The sequence below is a fragment of the Chaetomium tenue genome (genome assembly GCF_020726465.1).
Source record: "Chaetomium tenue strain MPI-SDFR-AT-0079 chromosome Unknown F5144scaffold_6, whole genome shotgun sequence".
NCBI classification, from domain to species: Eukaryota; Fungi; Ascomycota; class Sordariomycetes; order Sordariales; family Chaetomiaceae; genus Chaetomium; species Chaetomium tenue.
This window is the reverse complement of record NW_027117334.1, coordinates 3,633,776-3,655,398: the sequence shown is the minus strand read 5'-3', so window position 1 is coordinate 3,655,398 and position 21,623 is coordinate 3,633,776. Positions and strand designations below refer to the sequence as shown.

Sequence of the window (21,623 nt, the reverse complement as noted above, 5' to 3'; positions counted from 1 at the left end):
AGACTATGAGTGAGTTGGACCACCATTGGTAATGACAACATGGGGCCAACTGGCTTGCATAACTAGGTACCTAAGCATTTTGATGTACACAATGAAGGCGGTGTTTGGCTGTTGTGCCGTTTGAGATTTGAGTTCGGTCACATCGCTCCATGGGGTGGGTGATGTCGTGCATCGCAGGCAGGCAGACAGGCAGGCAAGCATGGTCATCAACATCAACTCCACATTCCACATTCCACATATTCTGACCGTATCACCGACTCTACCCCCCCCCCCCCCCCGGCGGCATTGGTCGACCACAAAAAGCAAGCAACTACATCATACATACGCATGAGTTCCCTTTGCCCCAACGTCCAACCAAGCTTCAACAGCCCCCTTTTCCCTTCCCCAGAACCATTTTCCTGAACCTTGGCATTGACTGCGAATGGAACCTGGCGAGGAACTGGAGACAACCCGTGTGTTCTGAGTGTCACTCGCGCATGACCACCAACCTCAAAACGGCACGCATGTATCCACCATTGATCCAGTAATTGGGTACGCCCGCCGTTATCGAAGTGGTGAAAAGGATACAAGAGGTACAATTATGCTTATGCCTAGGCGTTTAAGGTTCTGCACTGAAGAGAGAGGGCTCGTTGCTGTAAGCCAGGCAATATCTTCCGGCTCGTGGATATCTATCCGCTTTACCCTTGCCCAGATAGGCAACATCATCATAGGTTCGTATTGTAAGTGTAAGGAAATACATCTCCGCTCGCTGAATGGGTGATTGACTTGATCAACAACTCGGACTTGGGCCGCCTGCCCCATATTAGCTGGGGAGAGAAGAAATGACTCGCTCGAACATCGCAACGCAACAAAAAACATAAAGAGAGAATTACGCTTGAGAAACTACAAAATCCAGTACATCATTGTTCATCAAACAGCAAACATGCAAAACAGCGCCCAAGGTTTCAAATCCACACAAAAACAGAACCAGAAACAGAACCATATTCGATGCCCTTTCGTTGGCTTATGTCCTTGTCCTCCCCATCCCATGTCCTCGTTGCCTGGCCCTCTCGCTCCCTCCTTTTTTTTTTCTTCTTTTTGTTTTTTTTGTATTTCTCCTTGTCGCCCTTCTGCCCAGCCCCTTTTCGCCCTCCATCTCTCCACCCTCCACCGGCTCACGCATCTCCTCTCCTCCCCCCCGCGCCCAGCACCCACTCCCACCCCTGTGAAAGTACCATGGATAATTGTTGACCTGTAATTGGGACAGCCCCCCTACAACACCGTCGGCGGCGCAGGGACATAATAATCCCTGAACCGATCCGTGCCCTCCCAATGCAAATCATACACCACATTCCAGCAGGCAATCAACAGATTCGGAAACCGGCACGCCCAAAACGCCAAATACCCATCGGGCAGCGGCCCAACCGTTTTCTTCAGCGTCTCCGGCATATCCTCGTAGTGATTCCTCTTATTCCGCAGCGCCCGCAGCAGATCCAGCAGACGCGTGCCCGTGTACTTGCGCTGCTTACCCAGGCTGTCCACAAATTCCCTCGGGAGGTGCTTGAGGAAGTCGCCCTGGACGACGTCCGGGGCGTGGGTCTCGAGGTGGGAGAGGGCGGGGGAGGGCGGGTCGCGCGGCTCCTTTTCGAAATGGTCCGAGACGTCACAGAGAAAAGCCAGGCGCTTCTTGTAGCTCCAGAAGAAGGGGTGGGCCATGACGTCGACGGCGGTGGGGCGCTGCTTGGGGTGGGCGTTGAGCATGCTGCCGATGAGGTCGCGGGCTTCGAAGGCAAAGTCACCCAGGGCGTCGAGGAGCTGCAGGCTGTAGTTGCCCTTGCGGATGTTGACCTCGCGCATGAAGCGGTCGCCGCAGTCGAACGGGTGGTTGCCGCGCGTGAGCACGTAGAAGAAGACCAGGCCGAGCGAGAAGATGTCGATAGCACGCGTCACGCGCCGGCTGTGGGGCCCGGGGCCCTCCACCAACCCGGAGCCGGACGCGCTGTGCATGCTGGAGCCGGGGTCCGTCATGGTCATGGACGTGGGGACCGGCGCGTCGTCGTCGATCAGGAGTTCTGGCGCCCGCCACCCGGTGGTTCCGGCCGCGTGGGCGGTAGTAGCGCCGAAGGAAGACTGCCCGCCCTCCAGCTTCTTGCACAGGCCAAAGTCGGAAACCAAAATCCGGGGCTGCCCGTTCTTGCCCATGTTGACCAGGATGTTTTGCGGCTTGAGGTCGCGGTGGACGATGCGCAGGCTGTGCAGGTGGCTCAACCCGTGGGCAATCTGCCACAGGACGCCCGGCATGTCGCGCTCGCCCGCCTGCGCCAGTTCCCTGAAACAGTGCGGCTTTTGCACAATGTCGGCGAGCGAAGCTTGGCAGAGTTCCAACGCGATGTAGAGGAACGCGGCCCTTTCCTGTTGGGCATAGTAGCGAATGACTGTCTCCGTTAGCATGAGTCCAATTGGGCAGCGGAACCGACTTACCATTCGGGTGGTCGTCACTCTCTCTCAACAGCCTCGTCTCCTGGCTGGCGATCTCATTAAATTGCACCAACATGCGTTTCACGGCAACATCGCGACCGTCCCACTTCCCGGCAAAGACAACGGTACCGTTACTACCCGTTCCCAGCTGTTCGGCTTCGTTCACTTCGAGACTGCCCATCTTAAGCACATGGCCCGACACCTCGTCCGCGACGCCGGACATTGTGATGATGTCCGGCTCCAGCTTGGGCTCCTTGACAAGCGTCTTGGCCTTGGTGATGACCTCATCCACCGTCTCCTCTGGCGGGTCATCATCGCGTGACTGCGAATTGTCACGCTTGTCCTTGTTGCCCTTGCGATGCTTGACGCCTCCCCGACGGCCCCTGTGTCCCTTCTTCTTCTTGACGGGCTCCCCAGACGCGGCGGCGTCAGCTCCTTCCGCCGACTCCTGGGTTGATGGGGGGTCCGCAAAGGTGACGGTAGGGGAGGGCGCTTGACCAGGCAACGGTGCGTCTGTCTTTGCCTCTGGCGTAGCCTCGGTGGTTGCACCAGTGGCAGGGGGCCCGGCAGGAATGGCGTCAGCAAGGACAGCATCCGGTGCTGCTGCCTCTGCCTTGGGTTCCGCCAGCTGAACGGTAGTAGGGGCTTCGTCCGCCGGAACTGCAGGGCTTGGCACCGTACGGTTGACCTCAATCTCCGGTCTCAAGACGATATTTTTGCCCTTCGATCCCCTACTGAAGCGGACAAGCTTATCTTTGTAGAGCATCCACAACGTGACGACAAAGAGAACGATCGCGGCGGGATTGCTGACGAGATCAAAAACTCTGGTCGCGACAAAGCCTGGCACTCTCTTTGCCGTTTCAAAAATTCTACTCGGTTCCGGTTCAGGGGGGTGATATGGCGGTACTGGTTTGGCGATGTTGCCGTCGATAAGGCCCTCGGGGCCGGCCTTGGGAGCATCAATCATCAACCGCGAGGGCTGCTGGGGGACTCTACCGTCGGATCCGAGTCCGTCCGGCAGCGAATGTGTCCCGACCAAAGCTCTGGACTTCTGTGACTCCGGAAGCAGATCCCAGGATTCCTTGATCCTCCACCAGTCGACACGATGGATGGGGGCGAGCGGGGCCGATAGGATCAGGGGATACCGACTGCCTGAGAGGGCATACCACCCGCCTTCCTGGGTCTGGTTGATGAACACCTTCTCGCTGCGGAGACGCAGGCTGTCCTCGTCGCTCGCAGGGAGCGGCGGCTGGGGCAAGGCAATGAGCTCCGGGTCCATGCCGGCAGAGGATTCCCAGCGGTGGAGGACGTCGAACACTCGGGCGACGGGCGACGAGAGCGTCTTGGTGAACATGGGGCGCTCCTCACGGAAGCGGCTGTACTCAAAGCCGTAGATCTTGCCGTCATGCTGGCTGGTGACGTACCGGCTGTCCTTAGTCAGGAGATTTTGTTGGAGAAGGTCGTTGTCTTGCGTGTTGGGGCCCCACTCGGAGTATTTCAGGGATGCAATTGGGTGGCCGTCGGTGCGGTGAATGCTGACCGTGTATTCGGTGCGGCCGAGCGTGATGGTGCTGTCCTCACTGCACTCCTCCTCGCGGTCCGCTAACGCGTTCGGCTTGAAGCAGCTCTCGGTTTCGACTTGGTTCACATAGCTGCCAGTCGAGCCAAATTGCTTGATGATGGTCCCCGTGGCGGCGTTCAACGTGACCATGGTGGTTTTCTTATCCCCGGTGTAGACCACACGGTTGGCTTTGTCGTTGTAGGGGGACAGATCCTCGACCAGTTTCTTCATGGTCAAGGTCATCTTAGCCAAGCCGGCGCCGCCCTCGTTGGGCCTCCAGAGGTACAGCTCGCCGTCTCGGGTGGGCTCGACAACCCAGATGTAGTGGTCGATCGGGTCGTAATCGTCGTCCAGGACGGTCCGGTTGGTCCGGAAATGTCGGGTCTCGACCATGGGGTGGTCGGCCTTGAAATGCCAGCGCTCCTGCCCGGTCTTCCGGTCGCTGGCATAAAGGTCACCATCGACGGTCGCCAGAAGAACAAAGTCTTCCACTTCCCAATCCTCCAGGCTCCGCGCAACGTGCTGCGAGAGTCCGGCCCCCGGGGCGGGGCCTCTGTAGTGTGATGGAGGAGGTGCTCGAACGGACAGGTCCGGAGCCAAAGCGTGGGCGCGCACATCGTCGTAAATAATGTTGTTGTAATTGTTGCTGTTGTCGTTGATGTCGTGGGGCAGTCGGGCGAGTATCCGCTGGCGGAGTTCCTCGTCGTCGGCCTCCCTGCTCCTGACAATTTTCCGCTGCTGGGAAATGGCGGGGATGTCGGCCGCCTCTTGGCCCGTCACGGCAGCCGCGGCCAGGTCGGAGGCGGCATGTCGGTCATCTTCGGGCGGCGACCTAGGCTGGTGGGCTGCTGCTACGGGCGGGCGCTGGTGCTGCTGCTGAGCACCGGCGAGGGGGAGCCACGGGAGCAGTACCAGGGCAAGTGCCAGCAGGTACTTGGGCTGGGGGGCGACATGGCCAGGAGGCCGTCGCAACATCTTGGGGCCAACAATGTGGAATGTCTGGGGTAGCTGAGTCAGGAATCACATCAAAGGCAGGGTTGCTGCAATCGACGGCGGCAGCGGTCGAAGTGAGCGGATTGGCCTCGGAAAGAGCGCGACGGAGTGATCGACGATAAATTCGGTGTCGCAGAAATGATGGCGATTATCGAATGATGCTAACGACCGTCGCCGTTCGATGGTGTTGCTAGTTGAGACGACGGAGGCAGCTACGGCGATCTTTGGTGGTTGTCAAGAGGAGGAGTGGAAAAAGGCCATGTGGTGGAACTAGGGCGGGTCTTGGAAAGAAAGGGATGGAATTAATTGGATGGGTTGGAGGAGGTTGGCCGTCGCCAAGTCAGCCGAGCTCGCCTGGGACCGGTGGAACGATGGAAGGGTGCACGGGAGCGAAGTGGGGAAAATGGCATCAAAACTTTGCCAGTTATTGAAGGACAACAATTTCCATTGAGTCGTGGCAAATACTTGGCCACAGGATAGCTGCGCGTTCGCTTTCTCTCAGGGGATAGGTCTCCAGCTTATCCCCTTTTTAGCCAGGGCCCTCCGACACGACATCGCACATCTCGGTCGTAATCATCACCAAAATAGTCGGCCTTACCGAAGTACCATCCAACCTTTTCCACGGCTGCGAGCCGGTTGTGCCTGACTAGAACGGTGTTGATTGGACAAGGTACCCAGGACCTGAGACAGGGGTCGTCCCAAGTCGAGTCGGGGTCGCACTCCACGACTTCGAAAATACCGGGGTGCATGTCGAAATGGAGAGGAGCATGACACAGACGGTGCTGGTTGTCAGTTATTATGAGGGTGCTCGAAGGGTCCCACGTTAGACATAAGAGGCAATTCGAACACCATCGTTTGATATTTCTTCCCTTTCCCAGAGTTTGCACAACCGTGGAAATATTTGGGTGCCTGGTACTTCGTACTTCTTCGCCCGCATTCTGCAATACAAAAAACCAAGAGGCCCACCATACATGATCGATTAGGACAATGCCACATCGGATAAAAAGATTCAGCCCTGAGCCAGACAGTTGTCGGCTTGCGTGTGAGGACTTAGTTATGACGGAAATCGCCATTTTCGTCACCTAGGTAATCACCAGCAACCGAAGTTGCCACATGTGCGAGAGAGGTTTGGGTCAACTTCCATTGCAGCTTAACATCACGAAATCCCAAAGTGTGACGAACCTACTCCAGGATCCTATCCTGTTAGGGTTCAGCTTCGGTGAAGGTAATCTCTGCAAAGGATGCTTAGGTTCGGTGCAGCCAAAGGGTGCACAACAATAGACTTGTCTCAACAGTAGGCTTGCGAGCTTGTAGCGAACTGTAGTTGTGATTGCTAACTGGAGAACTCCCAGAGCTCTCCAGGACTAGTGGCTATATACTAGCTATCTAAGGGTGCTCAGGGTGCTCACAGTTCCCTTAACGAGCAGAATGAGCACCTGCTCATTCCCTTGGCACGGCCCTTTATGAGCAACGGGACTGTTCCTTCATTGGCTGTGCGTTCGTACGCAATGATTGGACCGGGGTACTGCCAGCGTACCCCGCCGGCCGGCTGCATGCGGCCATAACCGTGACACGATGCCCCTCCCCTGAGGTCGACGTCCCGGCGACTCGTCCCTTTGCCAAATTTTCTTGAAGTAGCGCCAACAGCCTTTTTAATTCTGTTCCTGGTAAGTGTCCCGCTTCCTTCCCTCACCATCGCCCAGCATGCCTGCTAATCGTGTGCGAAAGAATCGTTCCCAAAAATCCAGCACTGAGCGTCGCCGCCACCGTGCTAAGCAACTCAGCGCCCTTGCCGTTGAAATGGTTCGTTGTTCTCGCTGCGAAGATAAGAAACTCCCCGATTGCCGGGTTCCCGAAGGCGACGATACTTGCACCAACTGCGCCGCCGTCCTTAGTCGGTCTTGCGATTGCTTTGGGTACGACGAGTCGTCTATTCAGCGTGTGGTGGCCCGGAAACGTCAATTGGATGAGGAGCAGCGTGAGGCCGATCGTGCTCTAGGCGCGGCTCTGGCCAAGGTGGATCGTCTTCGTCGCCAGCGCGAAGCCTTGGAGGCGGAGGCCCTTCGTATGTTCCGCAAGGAGGGTGAGGTGTTGGCTGAACAAGAGCGTCGTGAGGCCGCCGCGTCGCGTGTTCCCGCCGTCCCCTCTTCTGACCCTTCTTGGGGGCAAGAGTGCGTCCCCCCTCCGTCCTCCCTTGTTCCCTCGCTGACCGTACTAGTTTTTCTTTTGGCGACCCTTTCCTTGCCGGTGTTGATTTGTCCGTGGGGTTTCCTTTGGTCGGTCCGGGTTCCTCCGGTGGAAATCCTTCAACTCCTCGGGGCAGTTAAAGTTTGTAGCAGGTTGCCATGAATTGTCTTCGGGTCCGAAACCTGCCCATTTGACCAAATACTCGATTCGTCCCTTCGTGATGCGCGAATCCAGGATTTCTTCGACGTCCCAGAGTTCCTCCTCGTCTTCTGCCTCGACGCCTTTGTTTAGCCGTGCGTTCTTGGGTGCTGGTTCCAGCAGTGAGACGTGGAAAACGTTGGTCCGTAGTCGCATTGTTGAGGGTAACGCGAGTGCGTAGTTGTTCTCCGAAATCTTTTTGTCGATTTTGAACGGTCCGATTTTGCGAAAATCGAGCTTCCTGCTTGGTCGCTTCGTGCGAAGATTCCGAGAAATGAGGTAAACTTTGCCCCCCTCTTCTAGGCGAGGTCCCTCGAGCCTGTTCTTGTCGTAGAACTTCTTCATTCGTGTCCTTACGAACTCGAGCTCTTCCTTGAGCATCGCATGCAGCGAGCTCATTCTGTCGGCTTTGACTGCCGCTCTGGGCACCGAAACATCGGGCCCTTGTCGCAAATCTGCTTCAAAGCCGTAATTCGCGAAGAATGGCGTGACCTTCGTGGTCTCTGTGACAGTGGTGTTGTAGGCGAGTTGCGCTGTCGGCAACAGCTCGACCCAGTCGTCCTGTTGGAAGTTGACGTACACCCTCAGGTATTGTTCGACGATCTGGTTGAGTCGCTCCGTCTGTCCGTCTGTCTGTGGGTGGTAAGCTGTCGAAAGCTTACTTCTCGTGCCCAGCTTCGTCATCAGAGCTTGCCAAAACTTTGATGCGAATTTCGTGTCTCTGTCCGTGATCCATTCCTCCGGCCATCCATGGACCGAGGTGACGTTGCGGTAGATCACGTCTGCGAGTTGTTCTGCCGACCATGACTCCTTGTAGGGAAGGAAGTAGCTCCATTTGGTGAGTCTATCCACCACTGTGAGGATGCTGTCGTACTTCGTTTCCGTCGCTGAGTCCTTGGATGTCGGAAGCTTGGTGATGAAGTCCATCGTCACCGAGCTCCATGGTCTTTCTGCGACTGGTAATGGTTGCAATAACCCGTATGGCTTGTGTCGTCCTGGTTTGCTTCGTCCGCAGAGGTCACATTCTGCCAGGACTTCTTCTGTCGCTTGCTTGATTCCTGGGAAGTCATAGTTCTGCTTGATTTTTGCGATCGTTTTGCTGATTCCCATGTGTCCTCCGAGTCTCGACTCGTGGATCTTTCGAATGAGCTCCTCCTGGTCGCTGGTCCTGACGTAGGCCTTGTCGTGGTACCAGAGTCTCGTTCCTTCAAGTCGCAACCCTGCGATCTTGGATTCTGGCTCTTCTTGCCATGCTTCGCGCTGGTCGTCCGCGATGGTTCCTTGGAAATCCCGTTCCAATCGTTGTTCTCTGAAGGCCGCACAACATTCTATAAACGGTTGCAGGGGCCTGACTTCGGGATCTTCCGACTGCTGCTGAAGCGCTGCGATTTCGTAGTCTTCAGTCGGTTGGGAAGCGTGCCGTAGCGATCCGTCTGTCTGCTGATATAGCAATGGTGGTGAGGCTTCAGATGTGTTGTCGTGGTGATCTGCTCTCCTACTCAAGGCGTCCGCTCGTGCGTTTTCCGAGCCTTTCTTGTAGTGGATCGTGAAGTTGAATTCGGACAGAAATTCTGCCCATCGAGTTTGTCGTCCGTTCAGCACCTTCGTGGTGGTAAAATATCGTAGGTTCTTGTGGTCCGTGTACACCTGAACTTCGTGTGTTGTACCGCTGAGGTAGGTCTCCATTCCTGAAATGCTTCGATAATTGCGAGGAGCTCCTTGTCGTGGATCGGGTAGTTGAGCCTTGGTCCTTCGAGCTTCTTGGAGAAAAACGCAACCGGGTGAAGCTTGCCGTCCTTGTCCCTCTGACCAAGCTGTCCTCCGATCGCGAAGTCCGAGGCGTCGGCTTCGACTTCGAATGGTGTGCTGGGGTCAGGCAGCATAAGCACTGGATCGGCGATTATTGCGTCGCGGATTCGTTGGAAGGCCTGGTCGTGCTCCTGTTTCCACTGGAATGTGGCATCCTTTTTCGTAAGTTCGTGTAGGGGTCTCGCGATGTCGCCAAAGTTTTTGATGAACATCCTGACAAAGTTGGCGAATCCGATGAATCCTCTGACTTCGGTGGCGTTCGTCGGCGTCGGCCACGTCCTGACAGCTTCCAGTTTTTCGGGTTCAATCTTGACCCACCCTGGGGAGATCTCGTAACCCAGGAACACTGTCTTCTTGACATGAAACTCGCTCTTGTCCTTGTTGACTGACAACTTGTGTTCGTGCAGTGCGTCCAGCACCTGCCGCACGTGTTCCTTGTGTTCTTCGAGTGTCTTGGAGTAGATGAGAATGTCATCCAAATAACAGACTGCGAATTTATCGAGGCAATGTCGAATTGCGTGGTCGATGGCGGCTTGAAATGTCGCTGGTGCGTTGGTTAATCCGAATGGCATGACGAGGTACTCGTAGTGCCCGTAGGGTGTTCGGAAAGCCGTCTTCCATTCATCTCCCTCCTTGATGCGGATGTGGGCGTAGGCAGTTGGAAGGTCGAGGCGAGTGTAGTATTGTGCCCCTGACAGCTGATCTCGAAGCCTCGCGATCGGTGGCAATGGGTAGCGGTTCTTCACCGTCTCGTTGTTCAACTGTCGGTAGTCCACACACATCCTGAGCTTCCCATCTTTTTTTGGAACGAAGAGGACTGGGTAGCCTGCTGGAGATGTCGATGGTCTGATGTGTCCGATCTCGAGGTTCTTTTCGAGATAACTCCTCAACTCTGCATCTTGCTTCTCGTTGGTGTGGTACACCTTGAAGAACTTCAACTGGGCTCCTTCCTTGAGTTTGATCTCGTGGTCCCAAGGTCCGTGATCAGGTAGCCCTGTAAGATGCTTTGCTGTGAATGCCGGGTGCCCCTTGTAGTCATCTGGGATCTTCCCCGTTGTTGCATTTTTCGGTGCGCCTTCATAGTACGCGAACTTGCTTCCTGACTCGATAAATGATGCTTCGAGTATCTTGATTTCTTGCGCTGACAGCTCAATGCTTGCCGCTTCACGTCGACTGACCCATGTTTCATGTTTGAGCTTTCCGTGCTCGTCGACTGAGACGACGGCGATGGTTCGTGCCTCCCGTGTCTGCTTCTGTTGTCGTGTGCCGCTTCTTCCGGATTCCAGAGTGCGTTTCTCTGCACTTGCTGCTTCCTGCGGTGGGCCCGTAGAGGGGGTTCGTCCTGACCCTCTGCTCATCCGTGGCTCCTGTTCTGCGCGTTCTCTCATCAAGTCGGTTGGATGCTCCCGCGGTTCTCGCGGTCGCAGATGGCCATCTCCCTTCCAACTGATGTCTGGGTCGTAGTCCTTGTGCCATGGGCGTCCGAGAATCATATCTTTCTCTGGTCCCATGTCCACGATGTCGAATACCACTTGGGTGGTTTTCCCTTCCACCTCCATGTCGAGTGGTTCTGTCTCTCGTCGCGCCCATTGTGTGTCGAATGGTCCTTTGACGATGTATTCTTTCTTCTTGATCCTCCATGGGATTCTGAGTTGATTCACAAATGTGGGCGAGATAAGGTTCATCTGCGCTCCTCCATCTACCAACGCGAGGGCTTCGCATTTTCCCCATCGCGCTGTGATCCAGAGCCTGTTGTCCGGCTTGGTGTTTCGTACAGCAGCTACTTCGTATTCGTCTGCTGGGAGATCGATGTAAGGCTTTTGTTTGCGCCAGTTCTTCCTGTACTGCGCGGCCTGTTTCCGTTGTTGTGGATTTAGAGATCGTCGGGCCCCTCGGAGGGCCCTGAGCCGTTTCCCAAGCTCTCGTGGTACATCAAGGCGTCCCTATCCGCACCTTGGCTTGCGGCGTCGATCGTTTGGTGCTCCTGGAGCCATTGCATCATCTGTGGCTCCATTGGCTGTCTGTTCTCGCGCCGCTGCGTTCGCGTGGGTCGAGGTTGATTGCGTTGCGCCTGTAATCGCGCGTGCTCCTCCAATTTGGCGTCTGCGTGTACTAGGCAATCCGCCTGTTCGCAGTGACTCGTCCAGCGGGGGTCGTTGCATCCTTCCGGCCAGGCGTTCTTAGGGCTGAACCTGAGCCTGCCGTCTGGGATCATGTCTACCTTCCAGAGTAGTGCTGCGGGTGCGCTCCCGTGGTCGTAGACCCAGGTTGTGGGCGCCGGTCCGCCGCGTTCGTTTCGTGGCCTGACGGGCCAGTGGTTTGACTGGAATTTGGTTTGAAAGTGGTAGCGACATTCGTGTGCTACACACTGGAACCATGGTAGGTGGGCGTGGTCCCTTCGGTGGGGATCCATTCGCGGGTGGTCTTCCTCCATAAGTTGGAACCTCCCGTTCACCCCTCTCAGTCCTGCCGTCTCTAGGTCTGAGGTCGGTTTCCCTTTGCTAAGGTACTGATGCCGGGACCAGTAGTCGTCCCAATCCTGGGCGTCGTGCCCTTGGGTTTTCCTTTGTCTCTGTGCCTCATGATAGGCGTAGTGTGGGAAGCAGACCCTGTCCATGTGGATTTCGCCGAAGTCCGACGACGGCCCGTCCCATGGGAGGTGATCCGTTACGCCCTCCCTGTTAGTTTGTTGGACGTCGTCGTGCAGTCCTTGCACTGCTTGGACCATTCTGTCGAAAGCTTCCCCTGCCTGCTGCTGTTCTCGCGTAGTCGACAGTGCTTCGTCCCTGAGCATGTCTACTTCCGCAAGGAGGCGCTGGTGTTCGGCGTTCCTTCTTTCAAGGGTTGCTTCGAGTTCCTTCTTTTCTTCCTCGAGCTGGAATACCCTTTCTCGCAGATCCAGGACTCGGCTTCGTAGAAAAGTTAGATTGGAGCCTGGGATCTCCGTTGTATCCCTTCTGGTGCGCCAGGGTCCGTTGTCTTCCTGGACTAGATTGAGTCCCCAATTGTCTGTGGTTATTGCGATGTGAGGCGGGGGTGCGACTTCCCCCCTCTCGTCGTGCCACAAGCAGAGCGCATACTCGTGCTCGGGGATCTGGTCGACGTCCTCCTCGGGATTTCCCTCATCCGAGTCTGTTGATTCGTCGATTCGTTCGAGGGCTCGGTCAATGTCATCTTCGAGGTCGTCTTGAGTGTAGCTGGCCGTTGCGACCTCTCGGAATCGGACTTCCTTCTTGAGCTCGTCGATGGTGGCGGCTTCCTTTCCCGGAACAGGTCGCCATTCTTTTTTGCTGCGGCAGTCGCGCTTGAAGTGGCCCTTCTTGCCGCAATTATAGCACGTGATGCCTGATTTGTCCTTGGCGCTGTTCTTTCTTCCTGCTCCTTGGATCGCGTCGACGTCCATGGGTCCTGAGTGGGTGCCAGAGGAGGTGCTCTTGTACTGGCGTTTCTTCTTGTCGTTAGCCTTGTGGTAAGCTGCGTCCTTCTTGCCGGTGCGTTCCTGTCGTCTTTCATACTGACGGTTGTCGATGGCGATGGCGCGTGCCATGTAGGTGTCGAGCGTCAGCGTGTCACGTTCTTCCTTGATCAGCTCGTCCTTGACATCGTCCTTGAGCCCGTCGTAGAAGCGTCTCTTCAGGGCGTCTTCTCCCCACTGGACTCGGAACGCCTGTTGGCGGAATTCAGATGCGTAGACGGCTGCTGACTTTTGTTGTCGAAGCTTGATGAGTTTGGACTCTGCCTGGGATCGTTTGTCGAAGATCCCAAAGACTTGCGTGATGGCGTCTTCGAAGTTGACAAACGCCTCGAAGATCTTGTTGGTCTCTTTCTTGCGTTCGTCCTCAATACGCTCGAGATAGTCCCGCTGAGTGGGCTCAAACCACTCGAGGGCCCTACCCTCTAGGTAGGTTGCTGCAAAGAGCACTTTGTCGGCCTCTTCGCTGAATGAGTTGAACCGGAAGTAGGACCGAAGTTGCGTCAGGAACCCCTGGAGCTCGTCTCTCTTGGTGCCATCGAACTTGGGCGGCTTGGCAACCTTGAGATGGTCCTGGCCCCTTCTGGGCGACACGTCCTTGGTTCTCAGCTGGTTGACCTTGGCTGCCAAGTCGGTGAATGCAGTCTCAACCTTGGCGGCGTTGGCGGCAGTGTCAAGTTGCTTGGAGATGCCCTCGATCAGGGCCTTGACTCCCTCGAGTTCTTGCTTGAGGTCGTTGTTATCGACCTCTTCGTCGTCGGAGTCGGGCGTGGGTCTGGCCGGGTTGGACATAGTGCCGTTTGACCTTCAATCCTGAACTGTAACAGAGTTAAAGGGAGTTAGCAACGTGTGACGAACCTACTCCAGGATCCTATCCTGTTAGGGTTCAGCTTTGGTGAAGGTAATCTCTGCAAAGGATGCTTAGGTTCGGTGCAGCCAAAGGGTGCACAACAATAGACTTGTCTCAACAGTAGGCTTGCGAGCTTGTAGTGAACTGTAGTTGTGATTGCTAACTGGAGAACTCCCAGAGCTCTCCAGGACTAGTGGCTATATACTAGCTATCTAAGGGTGCTCAGGGTGCTCACAGTTCCCTTAACGAGCAGAATGAGCACCTGCTCATTCCCTTGGCACGGCCCTTTATGAGCAACGGGACTGTTCCTTCATTGGCTGTGCGTTCGTACGCAATGATTGGACCGGGGTACTGCCAGCGTACCCCGCCGGCCGGCTGCATGCGGCCATAACCGTGACACAAAGAGTCAAAACACACCGAAAGGGATGTGATGCGGGATGGCGCAAGCAAATGTACCGATATCCGTGACTCGGCGGCTAGGGAATCAAGAACCTCGCTGAGGTCTGATAAGTGCGGTGTCATTGAGTGCGCACCGCTTTCTGCAACCCACATGCCAGCAATTCGACTATTCCCGTCCGATCAATTGACTGGCTGTTTCCAGACCGCCCCTTCATTGGGGACCGTCCCACTTCACTCGGCCCGCTAATGGAAGCATGGTGGAGCGGGCCGTGGGAGGGAGGAGGAGCCGCTCGTTCTTGTGCGGGTGCCATTTCACGATTGATTCCAAGACCGTTGGCGAGAAGAGTCCATGGGTAGAATTGGTATTCGCGCCGTCAACGGTCACCCTGACGCCATCTACCCGGCATCCCGGCATGGACCACAACTGTTGGTTTCTTCCAAGCACTCCCTTGGAAGCTCCACGTATGTACATACCTACCTAATCAAGACTCGCTAAAGATTCAAGGGTCCGTTTTGGGTATGAAGAATCAGTGCCATGAGTCCAGTATTGCTTTCGCTCGGGGCTAAGAGACGCACATCGCATCGTGTTGATTCACAACACCAGAAGCGAGCTATCGGCGCCGAATACATGATCGGCGAAGGGTGTCCGACGACTCCAACCCACAAGCCTGTCGAGAACACCTAGCGTGGGGGCGGGTTGCAACCGTCAGGCGGTCAGGGACCAAAACCGCCTTCAGCGCCCTCTCGGGATAGGTTAGATATACTTGCTTATTCCTCATACTCAGCCGGGCCAGCCCTGAGGAAATGGACCGAAAACTAGCAGCACAGTCTGTCAAAAGCACATGCTAGTGTGGCTGGGCATTGCTCGTCGTTGGTCACTCAATGATTACGTTCGCTGTCCGAGATGTCTTAGATCCAAGACTCCCACCTTCCATACCGCTCACGAACAGGCCGTTACGGCGCAAAAGGTGGGCTGATGTGCATAGATAGCGCGGTTTTAGGTGTCATGAAAGCTGAATGGCCCATGCGGCTGCTGGTAACCCAAGTCCGACCGGCACGGATCGCCCGGCTCTCTTCGTGGTTGAAAATGTGTAAGTAGGTACAAAGTCCCAAGTGCCATTATCATGCGTTTGGTTCCATCCCGCAGGATATATTTTTGCGCATTGCCATAATAATATATTCAAAATCTACACCTGTTTCTAGTTCGTGTTCGCTTCCAAATCCATTCCGCAGCTCTTGTTTTCGCACATTCCACCAACATAGGAACACGCACCCTGTATATGAAGTGAGTGTAAGTTGTCTTCGCTTCTTAAAGCCTCGGATCCGATTGCAAGCTAACCTCACCGGCAATGCGCCCATGATATGGTTTAGCACTTGAGTCGCCGTCATGTCCTTCTCTCAGGCACTACTTGAGCAAGATCTCTGGTGTGGATCAAAAGACAAGGATGAGCCCGCCTCCCCAGACCGTATTGCTCTTCACCATAAGAGAGCGCAATCAATATGTCGACAAAGTGGTGGGTTATCCCAGCTGTCAACCAAACAAGCCTGAAAGCGAGGAACTGACAGCTTATATGCCAAAGGGCTCTCCATCGACGATATCCGTGACTTGACGGAGAAGTTTTGGAACTTTCACTTCGACTGTAAGTCCCTCTTTGTTTCGTATCCAGTCAGGTTGAAAGCTGGTTAGTTGCCGGGTGTTGACAAAACAACCGTAAAGTGATCGGCGCCCGAGACCCATGTGCTTACATTATTGCCCTGATTCACGTCAACCTGTGTATCGGCACCCTCGCCAACTTCGTCGGCCAGCGCCCCGATTTGTCTGATCTCGTGGAGAAACTTATAAACTTCGACATTTGCGGCCAGTTCATGCTGACCGAGATCGGCCATGGGCTGGACGCGCGCAACCTCGAGACCACGGCGACCCTGCAGCCAGACGGCTCGTTCGACCTCCACACCCCGAACGAGGCCGCAGCAAAAGCCATGCCACCAACCACGCCGGATGGCGACATCTCTCGTGTGGCCATCGTCTTCGCCCGCCTAATAGTCCACGGCCAAGACCATGGCGTCAAACCCTTCCTCGTCTGGCTGTGTGATTCAAGCCAGATGTACCGCGGCATCAAGTCCCGGGCTTTGCCCATGCGATCGGGGACCGCCTCAAAACCTCTAGACCATTCCATCACAACCTTCAACCATGTCCGTCTATCCCCGAAAGCACTCCTCGGACCCATATCCAAGCCCTCGGACGCGCGCGATGACTTCTTGCAACACATCTGGCGGGTCTCCATCGGAACGCTGTCAGTCTCCATCCTGGGCGTGTCGGTTCTCAAAGTCGGAACCCACGTTGCCGCCCTCTACAGCCAACGAAGGACGGCCGCCTCACCCAACGGCCGCGGTCGCGTGCCCATCCTGTCCTTCAGCACGCAGCAGCGGCCGATCCTCGACGCATGGGCTTACGCAACGGTGCTCGAACCCTACGCCCGATGGACGGTCAAGCAGTTCATGGATCCGCGCCACAGCCGACAGGTCCGCCACGCGTTTGCCACGGCTTTCAAAGCGACTATCGCCCGAGCAACGCGCGTCATGAACGAGCTCGCCGAGCGGTGCGGCTGGCAGGGACTGTTCGGCTACAACCAGATCAGCGAGCTGGCGCTCAGCTTCCAGGGCGCCTCCATCGCCGAGGGCGACACCCTCGTCCTGTGCATCCGTACGTCTCCCCACTCAAGTCCATCCAACCCACCCCCTCTCACCCCCTCTTCTCCCCCCACTGCCGTCACCCCTCACCTTCCACTAAACCCCAACCATCAAACTAACCCCTTTCCCCCCCTCACAGGCCTCGCCTCGGAACTCCTCGCCTCCAAATACGCGCTCCCCTCCCCCCACAACCCCTCCACCCCCCTCGCCCAGCGCGAACAATCCCTCACCACCGCCGCGCGCGCCAAAATCGCCGAACTAGGCGGCTACGGCAACCACCGCGGCGAAGCCTTCAACCGGCACATGCTGCCGCGGTGCCGGCCGCTGGTGGAGGCGATCGGGCACCGGATGGCGTACGAGGCGGCTCAGGAGGCCGGGGCGTGCGCGTCGGCGGTGGGGCTGTTTGAGTTGTTGTGTTTGGAGAGGGAGGCGGGGTGGGTGGAGGGGGGGAGGTTGGAGGATGCGTTGGTGGAGGCGTATGATGCGGCGTTGCCGGATATGCTGGAGGCGGTGGCGGCGGGGGAGGAGGCGGGGGTGGGGGGGTATGTGACGGCGCCGATTGTGTCGGATGAGAAGTGGGAGGCGTTTGTGGAGGGGTTGCCGGTGTTTGAGGGTCTGGTTGATGGGGAGGGGGGGTGTCAGCCTGGGTTTTGAAAGGGGTAGCCCAGAAGTATTCTTTGTGGTTGTCAAACCCCTGGTTTTGTGTCTGTCACTCACGTTATATTGAGACTAAATACGAGGTACCTACCTAGGTACCTTACATTTTACCCATACCTCCACCGTTAGCCAGCGTTTCCTGCCCGGGTTTGTATTCCCTTATCTAAAAACCTCCGCACGCTTCAGGGATTACGCGGCTAACCAGATTCCTTTTCCATATACTCAATCTCCAATACCTAATCGACCGTATCCCCGGGACTAGCACCAATGTTCCAAACCATACACTCTGTACCCCCCATAATTACCCCATCGTCGCCGCATCGTCACCATCGTCACCCATCACATCACAGCTTTGACTCAGCCTCCAGCATCTTGGTATGCATCCTGTAGATCTTCACTAGCTGCCGCACGGCCAAGTCGAGCAGAACATCCTCGGACCCCCCGGGAATCCTCGTGCCCATGACTTCCCGGTACAACACTACGACAACATCGTCAGCATCTAAACAACGCGGCAGACAGATAGAAACACTCACTCTCCACGAGCTGGCCCTGTCCAGTCTTGGTGTACCCATTCCCCCCGAACAACAACACCGCCGTGTCCGCGCACTCCTTGAACACCATACCAGCATGCGCCTTCAACAGCGCCGTGGGCCCGCCCAGCAGCACATCAGCCTGCTCATGCGGCATTTTGGTCATCATGTACGCAAACTGCTCAACCCACGCCGTCTGGCTCTCGAGCAGGGCCCCCGCCTTGGCCAGCCGGTGGCGCACGACGGGCTGCTCCACCAGCGGCTTGCCAAAGGCTTCACGCTTGAGGACGTACTCGAAGGCGGCCGTCAGCGCGACACGGGCCTGGCGCGTCGCGCCCGTGGCCACGGCCAGGCGCTCGTGGTTGAAGTTGGTCATGATGTAGCGCATGCCCTGGTTCTCCTCGCCGAGGAGGTGGTCGATGGGCACGCGCACGTCCTCGAGCGAGATGTAGGTCGTGCCGGAGGACGCCGTGCCCGAGACGGAGAGGCGCCGCATCTTTACGCCAGGGGTGTTTTTGAGGGGGACGAGGAGGAGGGAAATCCCCTTGGCGCCGCTGCCGGGGGGACCAGTGCGCACCGCCATGGTCGCGTAGTCGGACCAGATGCCGTTGGTGATCCTGTCCGGTGTCAGCGCCGTCATCAGTATCAGCATCCCCCCTGTATGCTCCCCAAACCAAACCCAACCAAACAAAAACAAACAACCTACCACTTCTTCTCCCCATCCACCACCCACCACTTCCCACACTTACTCCTCACCGCAGTAGTCTCCACCCCCGCCACATCACTCCCCGCCCCCGGCTCGGTAATCGCAATACAACACCTCGTCTCCCCCCTCAACAACCCGGGCAGCACCCTCTCCTTGACCGCCTCCCCCGCAAACCGCAACACCAACGGCACGCCAAACGCCATCCCCGTCGTCAAGCTCGCCCCCGGCCCCGCCAACCCGCTGCGCACCATCTCATCGGCATAGATATACCCATGCAGCGCATCGAACTCCTCCACCGGCAGGTCCCCCAACAGGGTATGAATCCCGAGGCGGTGCAGCCAGGACACGGGGAGCGGGGCGGGCAGGGCCGGGAGCAACATGTGGGCGCGGGCGAAGGTGGTGAAGATGGCGGGGGGGAGGGTGCCGGCGGTTTCGTGGGCGATGGCGTGGGTGTGCAGGTGGGTTTGGAGGAAGGGGCGGATGGCGCGCTGCCAGGCGAGGTGGGAGGGGGTGAAGTAGGGGGTGGGCAGGCCGAGGAGGTAGGGGGGTTCGGAGAAGGGGATGGTGGGGGTTGGGGGGGACATGGTGGGTGGGTGGGTGGGTGCAGTCTGGTGGGAAGGGCGATGTTGTTGTTGGGCGAGGCCGTGAGGGGGATGGAGTTGGACGAGGGGGTAGGAGTTGCAACGGGGCTGTGGTTAAATACTTATGGTTCACCTAGGTGAGGTATGGCGGAGGAGGTTTGTGAGTATAAGCGAGGCTGTGAATGAATGAATGAATGGCATGTGGGAGTGGATACAGTACTTGTAAGTGGTCTGGTGGTTCAGTTTGGGGCTGTGCCAAGCTCCCCCGCATGATCCGTTGCGGGTGCGGAGAAGATACCGAGGTCCGTTGGGGAATGGGAATTGGGGGATCAACAAGTGGTGAGATCTGCGGGGATGCAGACAGGGCAGAAGAACATTTGCGATTATGAGATAAAGTGTCGGCCTGAATAAACACGGGAGGACCTCAAGTGCAAGTTGACCAAGATAACGCCCCAAAGCTGTGTCTTATCAGTCACAAAACATCCTGGATCCCGGTGACAGCAGAATGGTGAGAATAAATACCCGACATGTAAGCAGGGTAACCGAGGTACCCCCGTTCGGAGGCCAGGAGGCCTCCTCTCTTTGTATACGTAGACTCACCAGAACGCATCGTTCCTTGATTGTTGGTAGGGGTTTTTCACCCGGCCCGGGAGGGCACGGTTTTCCTGTACACTAAATAGCAGAGGGTCCGGCACGCCCTAAGGCATAGCGGAGTATGAATAATAATAATAATAACCTAAGTACCTGCTTAGGTTCAATATTTCAGATGGGCCCCCTCCGCTGACCCCTTAACCTTCTTATAAAGTCAAACCTAGCCTTCTGGTCTCAATCCTCGTTAGTTGCTTCAACTAGGGCGTTGTGATGGATCTTCGTAATTACCGCCGGGGGGGGGGATTTATGGGAGCCTGGATCCACGGAGTATTGGTCAGGGTTTTCGAATGGAATTCCGACCTCTGTCGCGCGCATCAGGCTAATGCAAGGGGCCCAAGCCGCAAATAACCGACATGACAAGTCCAAAGACATGGAAATGGAGCAGAACATTGGAAAGAAGAGAATCTCTATTTAATTATACACTAATACTACATACATACTCTTACATATTCGTACAGTATTCTACATTTGGCCCCCCCAGTCCCGCGTTCAGACCGCCTTCCAATTACCGATACGATGAAGCTCAGGTTCAGCTTTCGCGATTGAACTTTACACAAACAAGAACCTGGGGCCGGACCATGTAATTACAGGTAAGTTGCCCCTGACTGTCAGGGGCAACCCGTCACACGGCGCGCCCAGATCCCCTACGCACAACAAAGATCGTCCCCGTCAGCTTAATACCAACGCCCGAGCCCGAAGATCTGGTAAACGGAACGGCCAGCTCCCGCACAATCTTCTCCATCGCCCCCGGGACCTTCTCCCTATCCTCCTCGCTCCAAGCCGCAAACGCCCTGGAGCTGAACCGCGTCAAGATATCAGCGGTCGCCTCAGCCGTCTCACCTCCCATGTGCACGTCAAGCGCCGCGCTGGCGTGCACGTCGAGCCCGGCCCCCGACAGCACCGCCCTGGTATGCTCCGGGTCGAGCCAGACTTCGGCGACGGGCGGCTGGAACGGCGGGTCGTTGGGGCGGACCCGCGCCTGGACCTCCTGCATGATCTTGAAGGGGGCGCGCACCGTCCAGCCGGTGACGACGGCCACGCCGTCCGGGCGGAGCGTGCGCGCGATCTCGCGGGCGCCCTGGTCGGCGTCGGTGAAGAACATGAGCCCGAGGTTGGTGATGGAGTGGGTGAAGGTGTCGTCGGGGAAGGAGAGTGCCTCGCCGGGCATGACGGCCGCGTGGACGTTGGGGTGGGAGTCCGCGAACCGGCCCCGGGCGATGCTGACCATGTTCTCCGCGGCGTCGACGGCGTGGATCTCGGGCCGGATGCCGGACTGGAGGATGATATCGGTCACGATGCCGGTGCCACATGCGTTGTCGAGAATCGTAGACTCGGACGTCAGGGGCTTCAGGCCCGCGATGAGGGAGATGGCATGCTGCGCGAGTTCGCGGGTGCCTCCGCCAGTGCTAGCCTCGTAGTTTTCGGCAATCTTGTTGAAGCGATCGGTGGCGGTCGAGCTGGGAGTGGACGACATGGTGGCTGTGCAAAGATCTGAAGAATGAGGCCGAGATGACACTATCAATTGTATAAGTTGTGACGGGTCTGCGGATTTATATTGTCTGTCAAAAGACTCTAGCCTTTCCGTGTTGCAAGAGGTGTGGACGCAGCCAGGGAAACAGACCGGTTTGTTGCGGGAATATCCATGCTTGGGCTTGGAATGTTTACTGATCATTCCTCTGACTCGAGCCTGACCCAGAAGCAAGGGTAGATCTTGTTCGTTTCCGGGTTATCCCTTCTGGAGCTCTTGATCGTAGGCGGCTGGATGAGTAATCAGACCGGGCAGTCCGCCACTTCGGTGTTGGAAACCCCGTTGACCGGGCCCCCAGGGGAAAGTAGGAAGAGGAAGGGTGCCCTATTTGTATACCAGAAAAAAGTAAAGAC

At 56.7% G+C, this 21,623-nt stretch overlaps 4 protein-coding genes across 4 annotated transcripts; 1 reads left to right on the top strand and 3 right to left on the bottom strand.

Annotated features, from left to right (window-relative positions):
- Window positions 1–1,054: 1,054 nt before the first annotated feature.
- On the bottom strand, window positions 1,055–5,097 carry F5144DRAFT_370410 (uncharacterized protein). Its single transcript, XM_066784487.1, has 2 exons — window positions 2,461–5,097; window positions 1,055–2,414 (listed from the first exon to the last, which is right to left on the bottom strand). The coding sequence occupies exons 1-2, from the start codon at window positions 4,991–4,993 to the stop codon at window positions 1,252–1,254; spliced, it is 3,696 nt and encodes a 1,231-aa protein (XP_066640446.1). The 5' UTR covers window positions 4,994–5,097; the 3' UTR covers window positions 1,055–1,251.
- A 10,167-nt stretch (window positions 5,098–15,264) lies between these two features.
- Window positions 15,265–17,271, top strand: F5144DRAFT_623608 (acyl-CoA dehydrogenase/oxidase C-terminal; the record flags this gene model as incomplete). The annotated part of the gene is made up of 4 exons (XM_066792162.1): window positions 15,265–15,440; window positions 15,507–15,566; window positions 15,644–16,630; window positions 16,757–17,271. The coding sequence occupies exons 1-4, from the start codon at window positions 15,314–15,316 to the stop codon at window positions 17,269–17,271; spliced, it is 1,689 nt and encodes a 562-aa protein (XP_066640445.1). The 5' UTR covers window positions 15,265–15,313.
- Window positions 17,272–17,280: 9 nt separating this feature from the next.
- F5144DRAFT_584096 (acyl-CoA dehydrogenase/oxidase) lies at window positions 17,281–19,048 on the bottom strand. The gene is made up of 3 exons (XM_066789600.1): window positions 18,511–19,048; window positions 17,808–18,421; window positions 17,281–17,752 (listed from the first exon to the last, which is right to left on the bottom strand). Exons 1-3 carry the CDS (start codon window positions 18,888–18,890, stop codon window positions 17,619–17,621), a joined length of 1,128 nt encoding a protein of 375 aa, XP_066640444.1. The 5' UTR covers window positions 18,891–19,048; the 3' UTR covers window positions 17,281–17,618.
- A 1,066-nt stretch (window positions 19,049–20,114) lies between these two features.
- F5144DRAFT_584094 (S-adenosyl-L-methionine-dependent methyltransferase) lies at window positions 20,115–21,619 on the bottom strand. The gene has a single exon (XM_066789599.1). It carries the CDS (start codon window positions 21,412–21,414, stop codon window positions 20,365–20,367), a length of 1,050 nt encoding a protein of 349 aa, XP_066640443.1. The 5' UTR covers window positions 21,415–21,619; the 3' UTR covers window positions 20,115–20,364.
- Between the last annotated feature and the right edge of the window lie 4 nt (window positions 21,620–21,623).

What these genes read in the sequence shown, in the direction of transcription:
- F5144DRAFT_370410 (XM_066784487.1), bottom strand. Translation starts at nt 4,993, where the DNA reads ATGTTGCGACGGCCTCCTGGCCATGTCGCCCCCCAGCCCAAGTACCTG. An exon ending in GAGTGACGACCACCCGAATG is followed by an intron (nt 2,415 to 2,460) that starts GTAAGTCGGTTC and finishes TAACGGAGACAG; the next exon opens with TCATTCGCTACTATGCCCAA.
- F5144DRAFT_584096 (XM_066789600.1), bottom strand. Translation starts at nt 18,890, where the DNA reads ATGTTGCTCCCGGCCCTGCCCGCCCCGCTCCCCGTGTCCTGGCTGCAC. An exon ending in GTGGATGGGGAGAAGAAGTG is followed by an intron (nt 18,422 to 18,510) that starts GTAGGTTGTTTG and finishes GACACCGGACAG; the next exon opens with GATCACCAACGGCATCTGGT. An exon ending in ACAGGGCCAGCTCGTGGAGA is followed by an intron (nt 17,753 to 17,807) that starts GTGAGTGTTTCT and finishes ATGTTGTCGTAG; the next exon opens with TGTTGTACCGGGAAGTCATG.
- F5144DRAFT_584094 (XM_066789599.1), bottom strand. Translation starts at nt 21,414, where the DNA reads ATGATCAGTAAACATTCCAAGCCCAAGCATGGATATTCCCGCAACAAA.